Genomic DNA, 15425 nt, shown 5'->3' on the forward strand with positions numbered 1-15425 from the left:
TAATGTGGTTTCAAACCCTTATGAATTTCGTTCTTCTTCTGAACACAAATATTGAAAATTGCTGGAAACCTGTAGCTCTTCCTTCCATAGTAGGAAAAGCAAATACTGCACTATGGAAATCAGTGGTTACAGGTTTCCAGCATTCTTCAAAATATCTTCTCTTGTGTTCAACAGACGAAAGAAACTCTTATAATAAATAAATAAATAAATGTTTGAAACAAGTTAAGGCTGAGTAAATAATGACAGAATTAACATTTTGGAGGGTGAACTATCCCTTTAACATACACTATCTGACAGAAGTCTTGTTGTCGATCCCAGTTGTAAGAGCAGCAACTAATAATTGAACTTCCCAGTTGATCATTTGGCAAAGAGGCAGAAGGTAGATTTCTCTGATGAATCATCTGTTGAACTGCATCCCAATCATCACAAATACTGCAGAAGACCCACTGGAACCCACATGGACCCAAGATTCTGACAGAAATCAGTCAAGTTTGGTAAAGGAAAAATCATGGTTTGGGGTTACATTCAGTATGGGGGCGTGTAAGAGATCTGCAGAGTGGATGGCAACATCAGCAGTCTGAGGTATCAAGACATTTGTGCTGCCCATTACATTACAAACCACAGGAGAGGGCAAATTCTCCAGCAGGATAGCGCTCCTTCTCATACTTCAGCCTTCACATCAAAGCTCCTGAAAGCAAAGAAGGTCAAGGGGTTCCAGGATTGGCCAGCCCAGTCACCAGACATGCACATTATTGAGAATGTCCGTGGTAAGATGGAGGAGGTGGCATAGAAGATAAATCCAAAGAATCTTAATGAGCTCTGGGACTGCAAAAACGCTTTCTTTGCCATTCCAGATGACTTTATTAATCAGTGATTTGAGTCACTGCAGAGATGTATGGATGCAGTCCTCCAAGCTCATGATGGAGTCAGACACAATATTCATTCTGTCTCCACTGCAGCATGACTTTATATTCTATACTGGACATTATTTCTGTTAAGTGACAAGACTTTTGTCTAAGCAAAGTCAGACCTTACTGTCCTAATGAAATCATTCAAAATCAAGACAAGACATTTTATTGTGGTAAAATAAGCGTAATCTAGAGCTCTTTACCTTTCATATAAGCCATTTCTGATACCAAATGATCAGCTAGAAGTCAAGTTATTATTTGCTGTCCCTAAAACTTGGATAGCCGACAAGACTTTTGTCAGGTGTAGTGTATAATAGGATAGTATAGTAGTAGTGTATATAGAAACATTATTTGCCCCTTTAAGAAATGTATATAGATGTATTTTTGGATTGGCTAGAGAACAAACCACTGTTGTCTTTTTTAATTAATCAACTTACAAAGTTATCCTAATTAACCTAGTTAAGCATTTAACTACTTTTTAAGCTGAATAGTGTAGTAGTAAAGTATTATGTTCAGTCATGTACAACTCACACGCATAAACTTAAGTTTGCTGTTTTTCAACTTAATTATTTAATGCTCAATCTACTTAAATTTGTAAAAAAAAAAAAAAAAAAAAAAAAGACTAATTTAATAAAAACTAATTCCTTCACGTTGTCCTAACACAAATCAATTATGTAGAACCCAGCATTTTTTTTACAAAGCACATGCATATTCCTGTACAATCTGCTGTAAATCAAACTGTTACTGACCCTTATGACTCTGGCTGTGCATTTTCTCCTCTTCTTCTCTTTGTTCTCTCTCTCTCAGAAAGGGTTGCTGTGAAGATCCTGGATAAGCTGCGTCTGGACAAGCGTTCGCAGAGGCTGTTCTCCTCTGAAATCCGCTGCATGGAGAGACTCTCGCACCCCAACATCGTGCGCCTCTACGAAGTGGTGGAGACGTTTCGTCGGCTGCATCTGGTGATGGAGTATGCGCCAGGAGGAGAGCTGTTCTCCAGGATCTCCAGCAGAGGGCGCCTGTCTGACATGGAGAGCAAGCTGGTCTTCTCCCAGATACTGTCTGCTGTCAAACACATGGTGAGAGAGACGTATTCATTTTATTATTTATTTTATTTCAAGTCAGCAGCACCTTTAGAAATATGTTTTCTGGGGAAAAAAATGTGACATGTTCAATAATCACTTCCCCCACTGTATCTCCCAACATCTATAAGGATTTTTGTTTTTTTTTACCTTTAGCATGACAACAACATCATCCACCGTGACCTGAAGGCAGAGAACGTCTTCTACACCACCACATACTGCATCAAAGTGGGCGACTTCGGCTTTAGTGCTGAATGCAAGCCCACCGACATCCTCACCACCTTCTGCGGCTCTCCGCCCTACGCGGCCCCCGAACTCTTCCGGGACAAGGGCTACGTCGGCCCCCTGGTGGACATCTGGGCTCTGGGTGTTCTGCTGTTCTTCATGGTCACAGCAACATTCCCATTCACTGCCTCGAGCCTGAGACGACTGCGTTTCTGCATCCAGAGGGGCTCCTACTGTATTCCTGCATACGTTCCTGATGGGTGCCAGTGTGTGATTAAAGGGGCGCTGCGGCTGGTGCCGGCTGACCGCATCTCGTTGGCACAAATCATGTCCAGTGCGTGGCTGAGGGGAATGGAGTATCCACAGGTAGCCTTCAGACAAAATATTGAAAATAATTATCGTTATCGCGATATTAGTATAAGCAATATCCATAAAAGTGCTACAAATTAGGTTAGTTTTATGTGTCAAGCATTTGTGTGCTGCATGCATAGGTTGCTTAACTGACCAATCCGATGAGACATTTACTATACACCCACAAGTAGGCTTCTAAACGGGCTGCACAATATATCGAAAAATGATAGTTATCGCAATAATGGTCAGTGCAGTGTATTGCGGAGAAGTGCAACAAATGAGCTTAGTTGTATGTGCATTTGTGTGCCTCATGCATAGGTTGTTTATCTGTCCAATCTGATGAGGCCTTCACTATGTACCCACAGGTAGGCTTCTGAATGGGCTGCACAATATATCACAAAATTACCATTATCGCGATAATAGTAAAAGTCAGGTCTTTGCCATGATGACAGTAAATAATATTTTACTAGACATTTCTCAAGACAAAAAGTGTGTAAAGTGACAATAAGGCTTAACTAGGTTAGACACGACGGTTTGTTCTGAAGACTATCAAAAAATATATAGCTTTAAGGAGCTAATAATTTTGACCTTAAAATGTTTTTTTTTTAATTAAAAATTTAAAATTTAGAATTTTTATTCTAGCCAAAATAAAACCAATATGTCTTTCTCCAAAATAAAAAATATTATCAGACATACTGTGAAAATGTCCTTGTTCTGTTAAACAGCATTTGGGAAATATTTAAAAAGAAAAAAAATAAATAAATCAAAGGGGGGCGAATAATTCTGACTTCAACTGTATATGCAATATCCAAATCGCAGAAAAGTGCACTAAATTGGGTTAATTTTATTCGTCAAGCATTTTTGTACTATAGAAATATGACTATAGAACACACAAGACATGTCACTCGTATTGTTTTAAATAGGGAAAAGTGTAACAGTCAATATGGCAAATAAAACCATCATATATAGACTGATAATACTCTTGAGGAAGGGGCTTGGATTAGTCGCGGGTTTCTGTTATTAAAGTTAATAAAACTTTTGTTTAATAAAATTTGTTGACACACCAACAATTCCACTTCTGAATGCCTTTGGAGTGGCCTAGACAAAGTCCTGACCCGAATCTAATTGAGATGCTATGGCATGACCTTAAAAAGGCACGTCATGCCTGAAAACCCTCCATTGTGGCCGAATTACAACGATTGTGAATAGATGAGTGGGCCAAAATTCCCCCACAGCGCTGTAACAAACTCAGTGCAAGTTTGAACGCTTGATTGCAGTTGTTAAGGTTAAAGGTGGCCTATTCAGTCTTTAGGTTTAATGAGTAGACACTTTTTCACACAGGGCTATGTAGTTTGAAAATATATGTTTAAAAAACAACACAGTTAAACAACTCTTCATTAAAAACGCTAATTTTATAAAAGAGGATAAATAATAAAATTTTAGCAGTACATGTTTAGAGTAAAGAAATGTTTTGATCAAATTAAACTGTAAAAAGATTATAAAGCATAATAGGTAACATGTTACAAAAAAAAAATAATTTTTAAACATTCTTAAAGGGCACCTATGGTGAAAAATCTACTTTTAAAGCTGTTTGGACAGACGTGTGTATATCTAGTGTATAGACCGTCATATTGGGGTGAAATAAACACACACAGTTCTTTTTTTTTTCAAATTTAACGACATAAAAACGGTGGACCAATTGGAGCGGTTTTCAAGTCGACCGCAACTTGACGTAGGAGTGCGATCCCCCCGCCCACCAATATTGATTGACAGCTGCGTGCATTAACATGTCTCCGTAGTAATGCATATAATTATGATAATAATATATATTATATGATCATCAATCATCATCAAACGTGAGCAAGAGTGAGTTTTACAAGTTTAACATGTTTTAAAACGTGTGCACGTTTGTAACGAAGTACAGCTATTCACTCCAGATTCACTTCATCAGCACAGCCGTGTGTCTCTCTCTGTGTGTGTGTCTGCGCAATGTGTGTGTCTGCGTGTCTATGCTATGCATGTGTGTATGTGTGTCTGTGCTACGTGTCTGTGCTATGTATGTGGGGGTGTGTCTGTGTGTCTACGCTATGTATGTGTGTGTCTGCCTGCGCTACGTGTCTGTGCTATATGTGTGTGTGTGTGTGTGTGTCTAAGCGTGTCTGCGCTGTGTGTGCGTGAACTCGTTGCAACTCCACAGAAAATTACTGATTGGTAAAGTTCTTACTGTAGTATTTCTCACAAATCTTACGAGAGATCTGCTTCCTGAGGCAGCCGAGGGCAGCGATTGAGGCATGTTGCTGACAGGCACGTGGGAATAGGGGGCGGGGATGACTAGCCTTAAAGGTCCAGTGCAAAAAAAACAGCAACAACCTTTTCCCAGCTATAATACAGACACTTCAAACAGCTATAATAAATACTCTGATGGGTGTTTTGAGCTGAAACTTTACAGACACATTCTGGGGACACAAAAGACTTATAATAAATATGAAAAAAGGGGGTAACCTATGTGCCCTTTAATGCATTAAAATCAAAAAAATAATTTCACCAGATGATCCAAATATTTTTATTTGGATAGAATTGAATTTTTTTTAATTGATTGCGTTGATTCTGTAAAATATAATAAAAATGAAAAATATACAAAATGAAATAAACCATGTTTTATTGTTTTCAGAACAGTCTAACAGTATTCAGGTATGCAGTAACTGAATAACCAAATGTAAAATAGCACTGCGTAGTCTTTGTTGTGCAAATAATTCAATATAAATTAATCGTTATTAATGTTACCAATAGGTACAATTACTTATGCCTGAATGCTTTTAAAATCTTCACACAGTCACAGGCCTTGAAAGTCCAGACTCAACATTGCATATCCTACATTGTGACCAACCCAGGCTCATTGTGGAAACGTAGTCCCGCGGATGTTTCTGGAGACCGCGGAATACATCCCGGCGGGTACGTACGGCTGCAGTTTTTGTTTTCGCGAATCCACGAGAGGCCGCTGTTGTGCGCTTTTTCGCACCTCAGATGCCTCTCACGAGCTGTTCTCGCGTGAACCCACCAGAGGCCGCTGTCCGAATGACTGGACGATTGACTGCGCGACCGGCCAATCAGCCGGCTCGCCCTCCTCTTTCCCTGAACCCAACCAATTTTACCGATCGACCCGCCTGCCCGCTCACTTCCCTAAACCCGAGCAACAGTTCACAAAAGTCGTCCAAAAAAACAAAAGCCCTGATTTTTTTTTATTCCATTGCGTTTTTGGATTTCACCGCGTTCTCACCCTGTCACGAAACTCGTTCACTTAATTTTTGGGATTCTGTTTTTGTCTTACCTGATTGCTGGAGCTGCTCTTCCCTGGACTCGAAACCGGTCGCCGTGGTCGACCCCTCTCTGCATCTCGAGCCTGCCGACGTACACCCTGAGCTGAGTGGACAAACGGGTTGCAGCGGGGAAGCCCTCCACAAGAAGGTAAGGCAAGTGCGAAAGGGAACAGTGTCACACCGCCCCGCATCGTTCGCTTGAAAAAAATAAACGCGGCCGTACGTACCCCCCGGGACGTATTCCGCTGTCTTCAGAAACGTGCGCGGGACTACATTTTCAGAATGAGCCTGGGTTGATTGTGACTATTGCCAATGATCATTTTGCAATAGCAATTCCGAATCGATATATTACGCAGCCCTAGTGAGCATGAAATCAGATGTACAATGTTTATTTTGCTAGCGCACATTGCTGTTCTTTAGGTCAATGTTTCTCAATCACGTTCTTGGAATACCACCAATACTGCGGGTGCGTCCGAAATCACCTACTACTCAGTAGGTACTGCATTTAAATCAAAATGTACCACTCGAAGTACGTTCTATCCAGTATGAACGTGAGTAGCATGAACTGTAGTTGCATATGTCAGTTGAGTCGCTTCACTTCCATTTGTGAATTCTCCTATGGTGCATCATGGGACAGCATTTCGTTCATCAGATCCGCAGAATCTCGCCGGATGTAGGTCATCCTACTTCTCGCATACTAAGAATTCGGACATACTACTCGACTCGCATACTATTTTTTGCGTACTATATGGTATGGAAGTATGCAATTTCGGACGCAGCCTGCATGTTTTGGATGGCTGTCACACCCATTAAAGGTCTTTCATTCTGTGCTAATGAGCTGATGATCTGAATCAGGTGTATTTGGTTAAGGAGAATTGGTAATGTGCTGAACTGGTTGAGAAACACGTAGGTGAACAATTAATCCATGCAAGTTAATCCTCAGAAAAAAAATTGTATCTTCAATGAATTTGTTTCCGCATATGTTTACCAACAGGCATACCTGTCGGCTCCGTCCACACCCGCGCATCTGCTGGACTCCCCGAGGCTTCTCATTTTTTTATTTTTTGATAACCAGACAAATGCCAATTAAATATCACAGCTTAATTTAAAACTGATGTTATGCTAATTTACTACTTTTTTAAATATACATCTCATGCAAAATACCTGCTCAAAATTGTATTCAATAATTTATTCATCTCAAGCAAAATACTTGTTCAAAATTTTATTTAATCTATATTTTTATATTTTAATAAATGGTCAGTTATAAATCACAGCTTAATTACTATATTGAATATGCATCTCATGCAAACTATCTGTTCAAAACTGTAATAAATTATTTCTATTATTATTATTATTTAATTAGTCAAATACAGCTAAGTATCACAGCTCAATTAAAAACTGATGATTTATTAAACTCTTTTTTTGTTTGAATAATTTGACAAATATCTATTAAATATCACAGCTTTATTTTGATGTTATGTTAATTACCTAATTTTTAAATATGCATCTCATGCAAAACACCTGCTTAAAATTGCATTTAATTAATATTTTTATATAGCTTAATTAACAACTATATATAAAAAAATTAATACCTCAAAAAAAAAATGTAATTAACAACTTCACTCATTCATTCATTTTCTTGTCGGCTTAGTCCCTTTATTAATCAGTGGTCGCTACAGTGGAATGAACTGCCAACTTATCCAGCAAGTTTTTATGCAGCGGATGCCCTTCCATCCGCAACCCATCTCTGGGAAATAATTAACAACTTATGTAATGCTAATTTGTTACTTTTTTAAATATGCATCTCATGCAAAACACCTGCTTAAAATTGCATTTAATTAATATTTTTATATAGCTTAATTAACAACTTTATATAAAAAAACATTAATACCTAAAAAAATTAATTAAAAACCTATGTAATGCTAATTTGTTACTTTTTTATATATGCATCTCATGCAAAACACCTGCTTAAAATTGCATTTAATTGATATTTTATATAGTTTAATAACAACTATAAATAAAAAACATTAATACCTCAAAAAAATTAATTAACAACTTATGTAATGCTAATTTGTTACTTTTTTAAAATATGCATCTCATGCAAAACACCTGCTTAAAATTGCATTTAATTAATATTATTATATAGCTTAATAACAACTATATATAAAAAACATTAATAACTAAAAAAAAATTAATTAACAACTTATGTAATGCTAATTTGTTACTTTTTTAAATATGATTCTAGTGCAAAATAATTTTTCAAAATTGTATTCAATTATTTTTTTAATTAGTCGAATACATCTCAGTATCACAACATGATTTACAACAGATGTCATGGTAATTTACTACTTTATTAAACTCTTTTTTTGTATTAATAATTAGACAAATATCTATAAAACGGATGTTATGCTAATTACCTACTTTTTAAATATGCATCTCGTGTCAAACATCTGCTCAAAATAGCATATAATTAATATTTTTATATAGCTTAATTAAAAACGAATGTTAGTCTAATTTACTACTTTATTAAATATGCATCACATGCAAAAAAAAAGTGTGTTTTGGTAAGCTTCAATTAATTTGTTTCTGCATTTGTTTCCCCAAAGGCATACCCGTTGGCTCCGCTCACACCTGCGCACCTGCTGGACTCCTCCAGGACTCTTTCGGCTGATGAACGCTCTGTCAAACTGGCGCTGGAGGATATAGGCATCACTGAAATTCACCTGAGGAATAATGTGGTGCTGGACTGCCGCTGCCCGCTAACGGGTGTTTACCGGATCCTCTTGCACCGTCAGCAGAGGAGCAGAGGCGTGGAGGTGGCGGGACACACAGCGCTCTGTTCTTCCAACAGTAGAACCCGCAAGAGGTGCTGGTCTCATCCCAATACTGTACACAGGAGAGAGGAGCAGTCGGCTGTCTGTGCCATCCTGTAGACCATACACGCACGCACGCACACACACACACGATCACTGGAGAAAACAATCTGATTTATCTGTTCAAGGTCACAGCTTGTTTTACAGCATACCTTATGCAAATATTCTAAATGTGCATCTTATGCAAAAACATGTTTTAAATTTGATTGAATAATTTTTTTTATATTTTATTAATTAGTCAGTTAAATAAAATTAAAACTAAATTTGTTATGCTAATTTATTAGTACTTTATTGAATATGCAATTCATGCAAAATACTTGATCTAAATTGTAAGTTGTATTTAACTATTTTATTTTTATTTTTTATTTATTAAATGTATTAAATATGCATCTCAAGCAAAACAGCTGTTCAATATTTTTTACATTTTAATAATTAGTCAGTTAAATATCACAAAGAAATGTTATGCTAATATGTAAATATCTTTTATTCATATAATGTAAATATCTTAATTAAAAATCTCATGAAAATCACCTGTTCAAAATCGCCTTGAATAAATAATTGTACATTTTTTTCGACTTTATTGAAGACATTAAATATGCATCTTAATAAAACACCTGCTCAAAATTGTATTGTATAATTTGTATATAATAATCATTAATTTACTACTTTGTAACTACCTGTTCAACATTGTATTCAATACATATTTTAATAATTGATCAATTAAATATCACAGCTTAATTTAAAACTAATGTTATGCTAATTTTACTCCTTTATTAATTATGCATATTATGCAAAACACCTGTTCAACGTTTTATTTAATAAATATTTTAATAATTAGTCAGTTGAATATCACAGCTTAATTTAAAACTAATGTTATGCCAATTTAACTACTTTAATAAATATGAATATCATGCAAAATACCTGTTCAACTTTTTATATAATATTTGTACATTTTTAATAATTAGTAAAATACATAATAAACATCACAACTTAAGTTAAAACTTATGGTATGCTAATTTTACTACTTTATTAACTATGCATATTATGCAAAACACCTGTTCAACATTGTATTCAATAAATATTTTAATAATTGATCAATTAAACAACACAGCTTAATTTAAAACAAATGTTATGCTAATTTTACTCCTTTATTAATTATGCATATTATGGAAAACACCTGTTCAACGTTTTATTTAATAAATATTTTAATAATTAGTCAGTTGAATATCACAGCTTAATTTAAAACTAATGTTATGCCAATTTAACTACTTTAATAAACATGAATATCATGCAAAATACCTGTTCAACTTTTTATATAATATTTGTACATTTTTAATAACTAGTAAAATACATAATAAACATCACAACTTAAATTAAAACTTAGGGTATGCTAATTTTACTACTTTATTAACTATGCATATTATGCAAAACACCTGTTCCACATTGAATTCAATAAATATTTTAATAATTAATGAATTAAACATCACAGCTTATTTAAAACTATTATTTTGCTAATTTTACTACTTCATCAAATATGCATATCATGCAAAACACCTGTTCAACTTTTTTATTTAATAAATATTTTTATATTTTAATAATTAGTGAAACATCTATTAAAGATGACAGCTTAATATAAAACTAAAGTTATGATAATTTCTTGTTACTTTATTAAATCTTGATTTCATGCAAAACACCTGTTCAAAATTTAAAAAATGTTATATTTGAATAATTAGTCAAACACCTATTAAATATCACAGCTTGAACTGAACAGCAGAAGCGTGGAGGCACCAGGACACACATCGCTTCCTCCAGCAGCAGAGCCAGAAGGAGCGGCTGGTCTAACCCCAATACGGTCCACAGGAGAGAGGAGCAGTCGGCTATCTGTGCCATCCTGTAGACCACACACACAGCCATGATCACTGGAGAAAATAATATGATTTTTCTATTCAATATCACAAGCTGACTTTGCATGCAAAACACCTGTTTGATTTTATAAATATTTTTATATTTTAATACGTGGTCAGTTAAATATCATATCATAACTTATATTATGGTGATTTATGGCCACTTATTGAATATAAAAAAAACTGCATTGAATAAATATTTTGATATTTATCTGTACTCTTTTTTTTTTTGAATACATAAAATATGCATCATAAGCTAAACACCTGTTCAACAATTTAATAAATATGAAATACCAATTAAATATCACAGCTTAATTTAAAACTAAAGTTAAGATTATTTCTTGATATTTTATTAAATATGCATCTCATGCAAAACACCTGTTCAAAATTTGATTCAATTGATATTTTTCCTTTTGTATCTTTGTAATATATTGGTATTGTTATCATAATATTATGCTAATTTGATACTACTTTATTGAATATGCAAAAGCTCAGCTCAAATTCATGTATGATATGATCTAGATTTTCTACTACTTTTTTAAATATATTAAATATGCATCTCAAGCAAAACACTTGATCAATATTTTATTTTAATAATTAGTGAAGGGCGAAGCAGTGGCTCAGTTGGCGTTTCTGTGTGGAGTTTGCATGTTCTCTCTGCGTTCGCGTGGGTTTCCTCCGGGTGCTCTGGTTTCACAGTCCAAAGACATGCGGTACAGGTGAATTGGGAAGGCTAAATAGTCCGTAGTGTATGAGTATGTGTGTGAATGTTTCCCAGAGATGGGTTGTCGCTGGTAGCGGCCATCTAAAGTATTAGTCAATTACCTCTGTTTAATATTCAAGACTGACCGGAGTGTGACCGTGAGGGACGCCTTCGGCCGAGGCGATTTCTCTGAGCGACATGAGCACCCGAATGAATGGATGTAATAGTTACTAGTGAAGACAAAAGGTTCAAACATTTATCTAAATTACATATCGATATAATCTTCTTAATGTTTTATGATTGGAGTCAGATAAAACGATGATAAATATATTAATATTCTAAACCACCTCATACTAAAATTGGAGTCAGATATGAGTTAAGTTTAATATAGATCAACATTGTGCACTGGAAAGGCCGAACATGCAGTGAACCTTCATCCACCAGTGGACACCGGCATTGGGCCAACTGGGTGAACCTTACACTGCTCATAATTGCATTTAATAAATATATTTTTATACAATACATGCAAAACACCTGCTTAAAAAAAAAATTTAATTATAATTTTATTAATTTAATCATTTCAAAATATTTAAATAATTAGTCAATTAGATGTAAATGTTACCACTTAATTTAAAACTGATGTCATGCTAATTTGTTGGTGACTTTAAGAACTCGTGCAAAATACCTGCTCAAAATATAATTGTATTTTTTACTACTTTATTATATAAACTAAATATATGCATCTCATGCAAAACACCTGCTCAAAATTGTACTCAATTAATTAAATAATAAAGTCTAAAGAGTAAAATCATATTAGCAGCCAACAACTATCAAAGTACAACATTGTTTACAGTCCATTAAACATTGCTAATGTTGTTTGGAAGTCATACTTACACGCGTTTTAGGCCAAATATGCAAAGTAGCGTGGTAAACAACATATGGACTGCTAAAATTAACACGTGTGAATATACAACCAAATTATTTACCTCAAACAGAAAGCACTAAACAAAAACGTCAAGCTCCGTCCTTTGTTTTGAATCAGTGATTCAGAGCACGATTCAAAACCCCAAAGTGATTCAGTGAAGATTCTTCGTCACATTAATGCTGTTTACAGTTTATTTAACGGTTCGACTGAGGTAAAGTTGTTTTTATATACGCACATTAGGACTTCCTTCTTAATAATGTCAGAAATTCTAAATAGTGATATCATATTAGCAGCCAACGAACACAGTACAACATTGTTTACAGACAATTAAATAGTGCTAATGTTGTTTTCAAGTCATACTTACTCGCGTTTAAAGACCAAATATTCAAAGTGGCGTGGTAAACAACATATAGACCATTAAAATGAACAAATATGTGAAAACCAACTTTAACTCAGTCCACGACGTCAAGCCCCGTCATTTGTTTTGGGGTTTTGAACCGCGCTCTGAGTCACTGATTCAAACCCCCAAAGTGATTCAGTAAAGATTCTTCGTCACATCAATGCTATTATCATTTACTTATTTGCTTGTTGACATTTTAAAGAAATTCCTACCGTAAAAAAAATATTTTAGTTGGTCCGTGTATCATCCGTTCATTTGATTATTCCTTTTATTACGGAAAACGAAACATCAGAAAAACCATGAATATTTCGTTTTTCTGTTTATTCTGTAGGCAGAAAAAACGGAAACTCATCTGTTATTCTGCTTATTAACTCAAAACGAAATATTAAAACAAACACAAAACCAAAACGAAATAATGAGTCAAAAAATGGTCCGTGTACGGTCCGTGTACATTTTGTTCATTTGTTTTCCATTTTCAAACGGAATAAAGGAAATGGAGAAAACGGCCGTTTTTCCGTTTTTCTTTTGCTCACGAGAAAACGAAAAAACGAGATTTTGGCTGGATTTTCGTTTTTTGGTTTAGGGTAGGAAAACGGATAAACGACTTTAAAATTCATTTTACACATGTAGGCGGTGCTGAAACGCCCACTTTCCTCTAATTGGTCAACCAAATCTGCGCTCGTGACGTCACCCTCAAAATAAAAGCCTTACACGCAGGCTTTTAATTATTATTATTTAATTATATATTAACTAAGTTTAAATATTCTATCATTTGAACCACACACAGTTAGCAGGCTTACATTCATTGCGTATGTATAAATTAAATAAAAACGTAAAGCAGTATTCTTAGACATTTGTCATTAAAATAAGGTCATAGTTCACTGCCAAGCTTCTTGCTGCTGTGCACCTGATGCTGAGCAAAGATAGCCATTTCCGAGGAGCACCTGGTTTGCATGATTGTTTCAGAGCAAGGGCTTTATAATGATAATAATAATAATAATAATAATAATAATAATAATTATTATTATTATTATTATTATTATTATTATTATTATTATTATTATTATTATCAGTTACTAGTGTTTTTATTGTTTGGTGTGTGTTTTTTTCTTTTTAATAGTTGTTAGCAGAACCAGAATAAGAACACTTTGGGCCCTGCTATAAAAACAAAGGGTACCATTTGTTTTCATTTATTTCTTCCTATTTTAATTATATATTGTAATTATTTATATGATAATTAATACTATTTTATTGCAACGCCAAAGTAGGCCTGTCTTATTATTATTTTTATTATTAAATTTGCTGTTATTGTAGGCTAGATGGCAGGCTTTAAATATTTTAAATAACATTTACTCATAACCTTACTAATTCCAGAGCCGAACCTAAAAAAGTTTAAGTGCAATAAGCCTGTACAATAAATGGAGCCGCAATGCATATTTATAGCGCATTCTTTCACTCAACAATTATTGCTGGAATAATGAAATAAATTTCAAATTAACTAATTAAACACATTATAGTTGATTAAAAAAATTGTGTCTAGTAGTTCCGACAAACAGATGAGCTCGCTACATGTGTGTTGCGCTAATAATTTGACATTTGCTCTTCTTGAGAAAGTGCTAGAGCGGGCCCTGCTATTTCACATATAAGGTTAGTGATACATATTTTAAATTAGTATTGCACATTATTCATTCATTTTCTTGTCGGCTTAGTCCCTTTATTAATCTGGGGTCGCCACAGCGGAATGAACCGCCAACTTATTTAGCAAGTTTTTACGCAGCGGATGCCCTTCCAGCCACAACCCATCTCTGGGAAACATCCACACATACACACACACTTATACAGTACAGACAATTTATCCTACCCAATTCACCTGTACCGCATGTATTTGGACTGTGGGGAAAACCGGAGCACCCGGAGGAAACCCACACGAACGCACTACACTACTGAATTAGACACACAATCTCAAAAAAAAAAAAAACTTGATGCTTATTTACATTATCTAAAGTCATTTCTTACGAGGTAGGATCTGTTGTTGTATTATATATTTTCGTTTTAATATGCAAATAATTTTCTTTAATTTGTAATAGGCCTATTGTCCCTCATTGCATAAAATAATCAGCCTTTGTATTCAATATGTTTGTAAATTATCCATCCAGTTTGACGCAAGCTAAACAACATTTTGGCCTGTTTTGCTTATTAAATGAGTGATTTTCACGGAGAAACAAATCATCCATCCACACAGTTTTGTATAGGACCTGTGTGAACAAAAATATACACTTCATCATAGCCTAAAGGAAAATGTATCTGTTTAGAACCAATTTTGTGTTGTATAATTAAAAATATTAAAAATGCAATAAAAAAAAAAAGGAATAACATTTGAAGTGTAATGCTTCAAAGATCCAATACGCTGCATGCAGAGCCAAAACAAAAACTGGTTTGTTTGTTTAATAAAATAATAATATGAAATTAAAGTGAAATAGTTCCATAACCTGTATTATAACTGTTGTCACCCTAGATGACAAATCATCCGTTGCGCCGGTCAGTTTCACCTTTAATCAAGAATGTGCCAGAACCAAATGAGAATATTTACAGATTACCTCGGAATGAGACCTCGGTCTGTGAAGGATGCAGAACACAGAAACTCGTTGAGAATCGAGATGCATGTTAGATGTTTTATATCCCTTTGGTATTGTAAATAAACAACAAGTTTTTATAGAGATTGTGTCATGTCTTTTCTTTG

The 15425-nt window shown here is 34.7% G+C and overlaps 1 protein-coding gene across 4 annotated transcripts in view; it reads right to left on the reverse strand.

The window, feature by feature from the left end:
- Positions 1-12736, reverse strand: part of pnhd (pinhead) — a 62583-nt gene extending 49847 nt beyond the window's left edge. Inside the window, exons 1-5 of one of the 4 annotated variants that reach the window (XR_012387031.1) lie at positions 12255-12363; positions 10495-10644; positions 8512-8807; positions 2138-2583; positions 1658-1967 (exon numbers count right to left, since the gene is read on the reverse strand). Coding sequence is in view for 3 of the 4 variants with exons in the window: in XM_073916435.1 (XP_073772536.1) it covers positions 1658-1970; positions 2138-2583; positions 8512-8590 (838 nt within the window). In the remaining variant the exon portion in view is untranslated. Of the gene's footprint in view, positions 1-1657; positions 1971-2137; positions 2584-8492; positions 8808-10494; positions 10645-12254; positions 12404-12649 lie in introns of those variants that run through there. The other 3 variants (XM_073916435.1, XM_073916454.1, XM_073916446.1) reach the window with 3 other exon arrangements.
- Positions 12737-15425: the final 2689 nt, after the last annotated feature.

Source organism: Danio rerio, chromosome 2 (assembly GCF_049306965.1).
Source record: "Danio rerio strain Tuebingen ecotype United States chromosome 2, GRCz12tu, whole genome shotgun sequence".
Classification (NCBI taxonomy): Eukaryota; Metazoa; Chordata; class Actinopteri; order Cypriniformes; family Danionidae; genus Danio; species Danio rerio.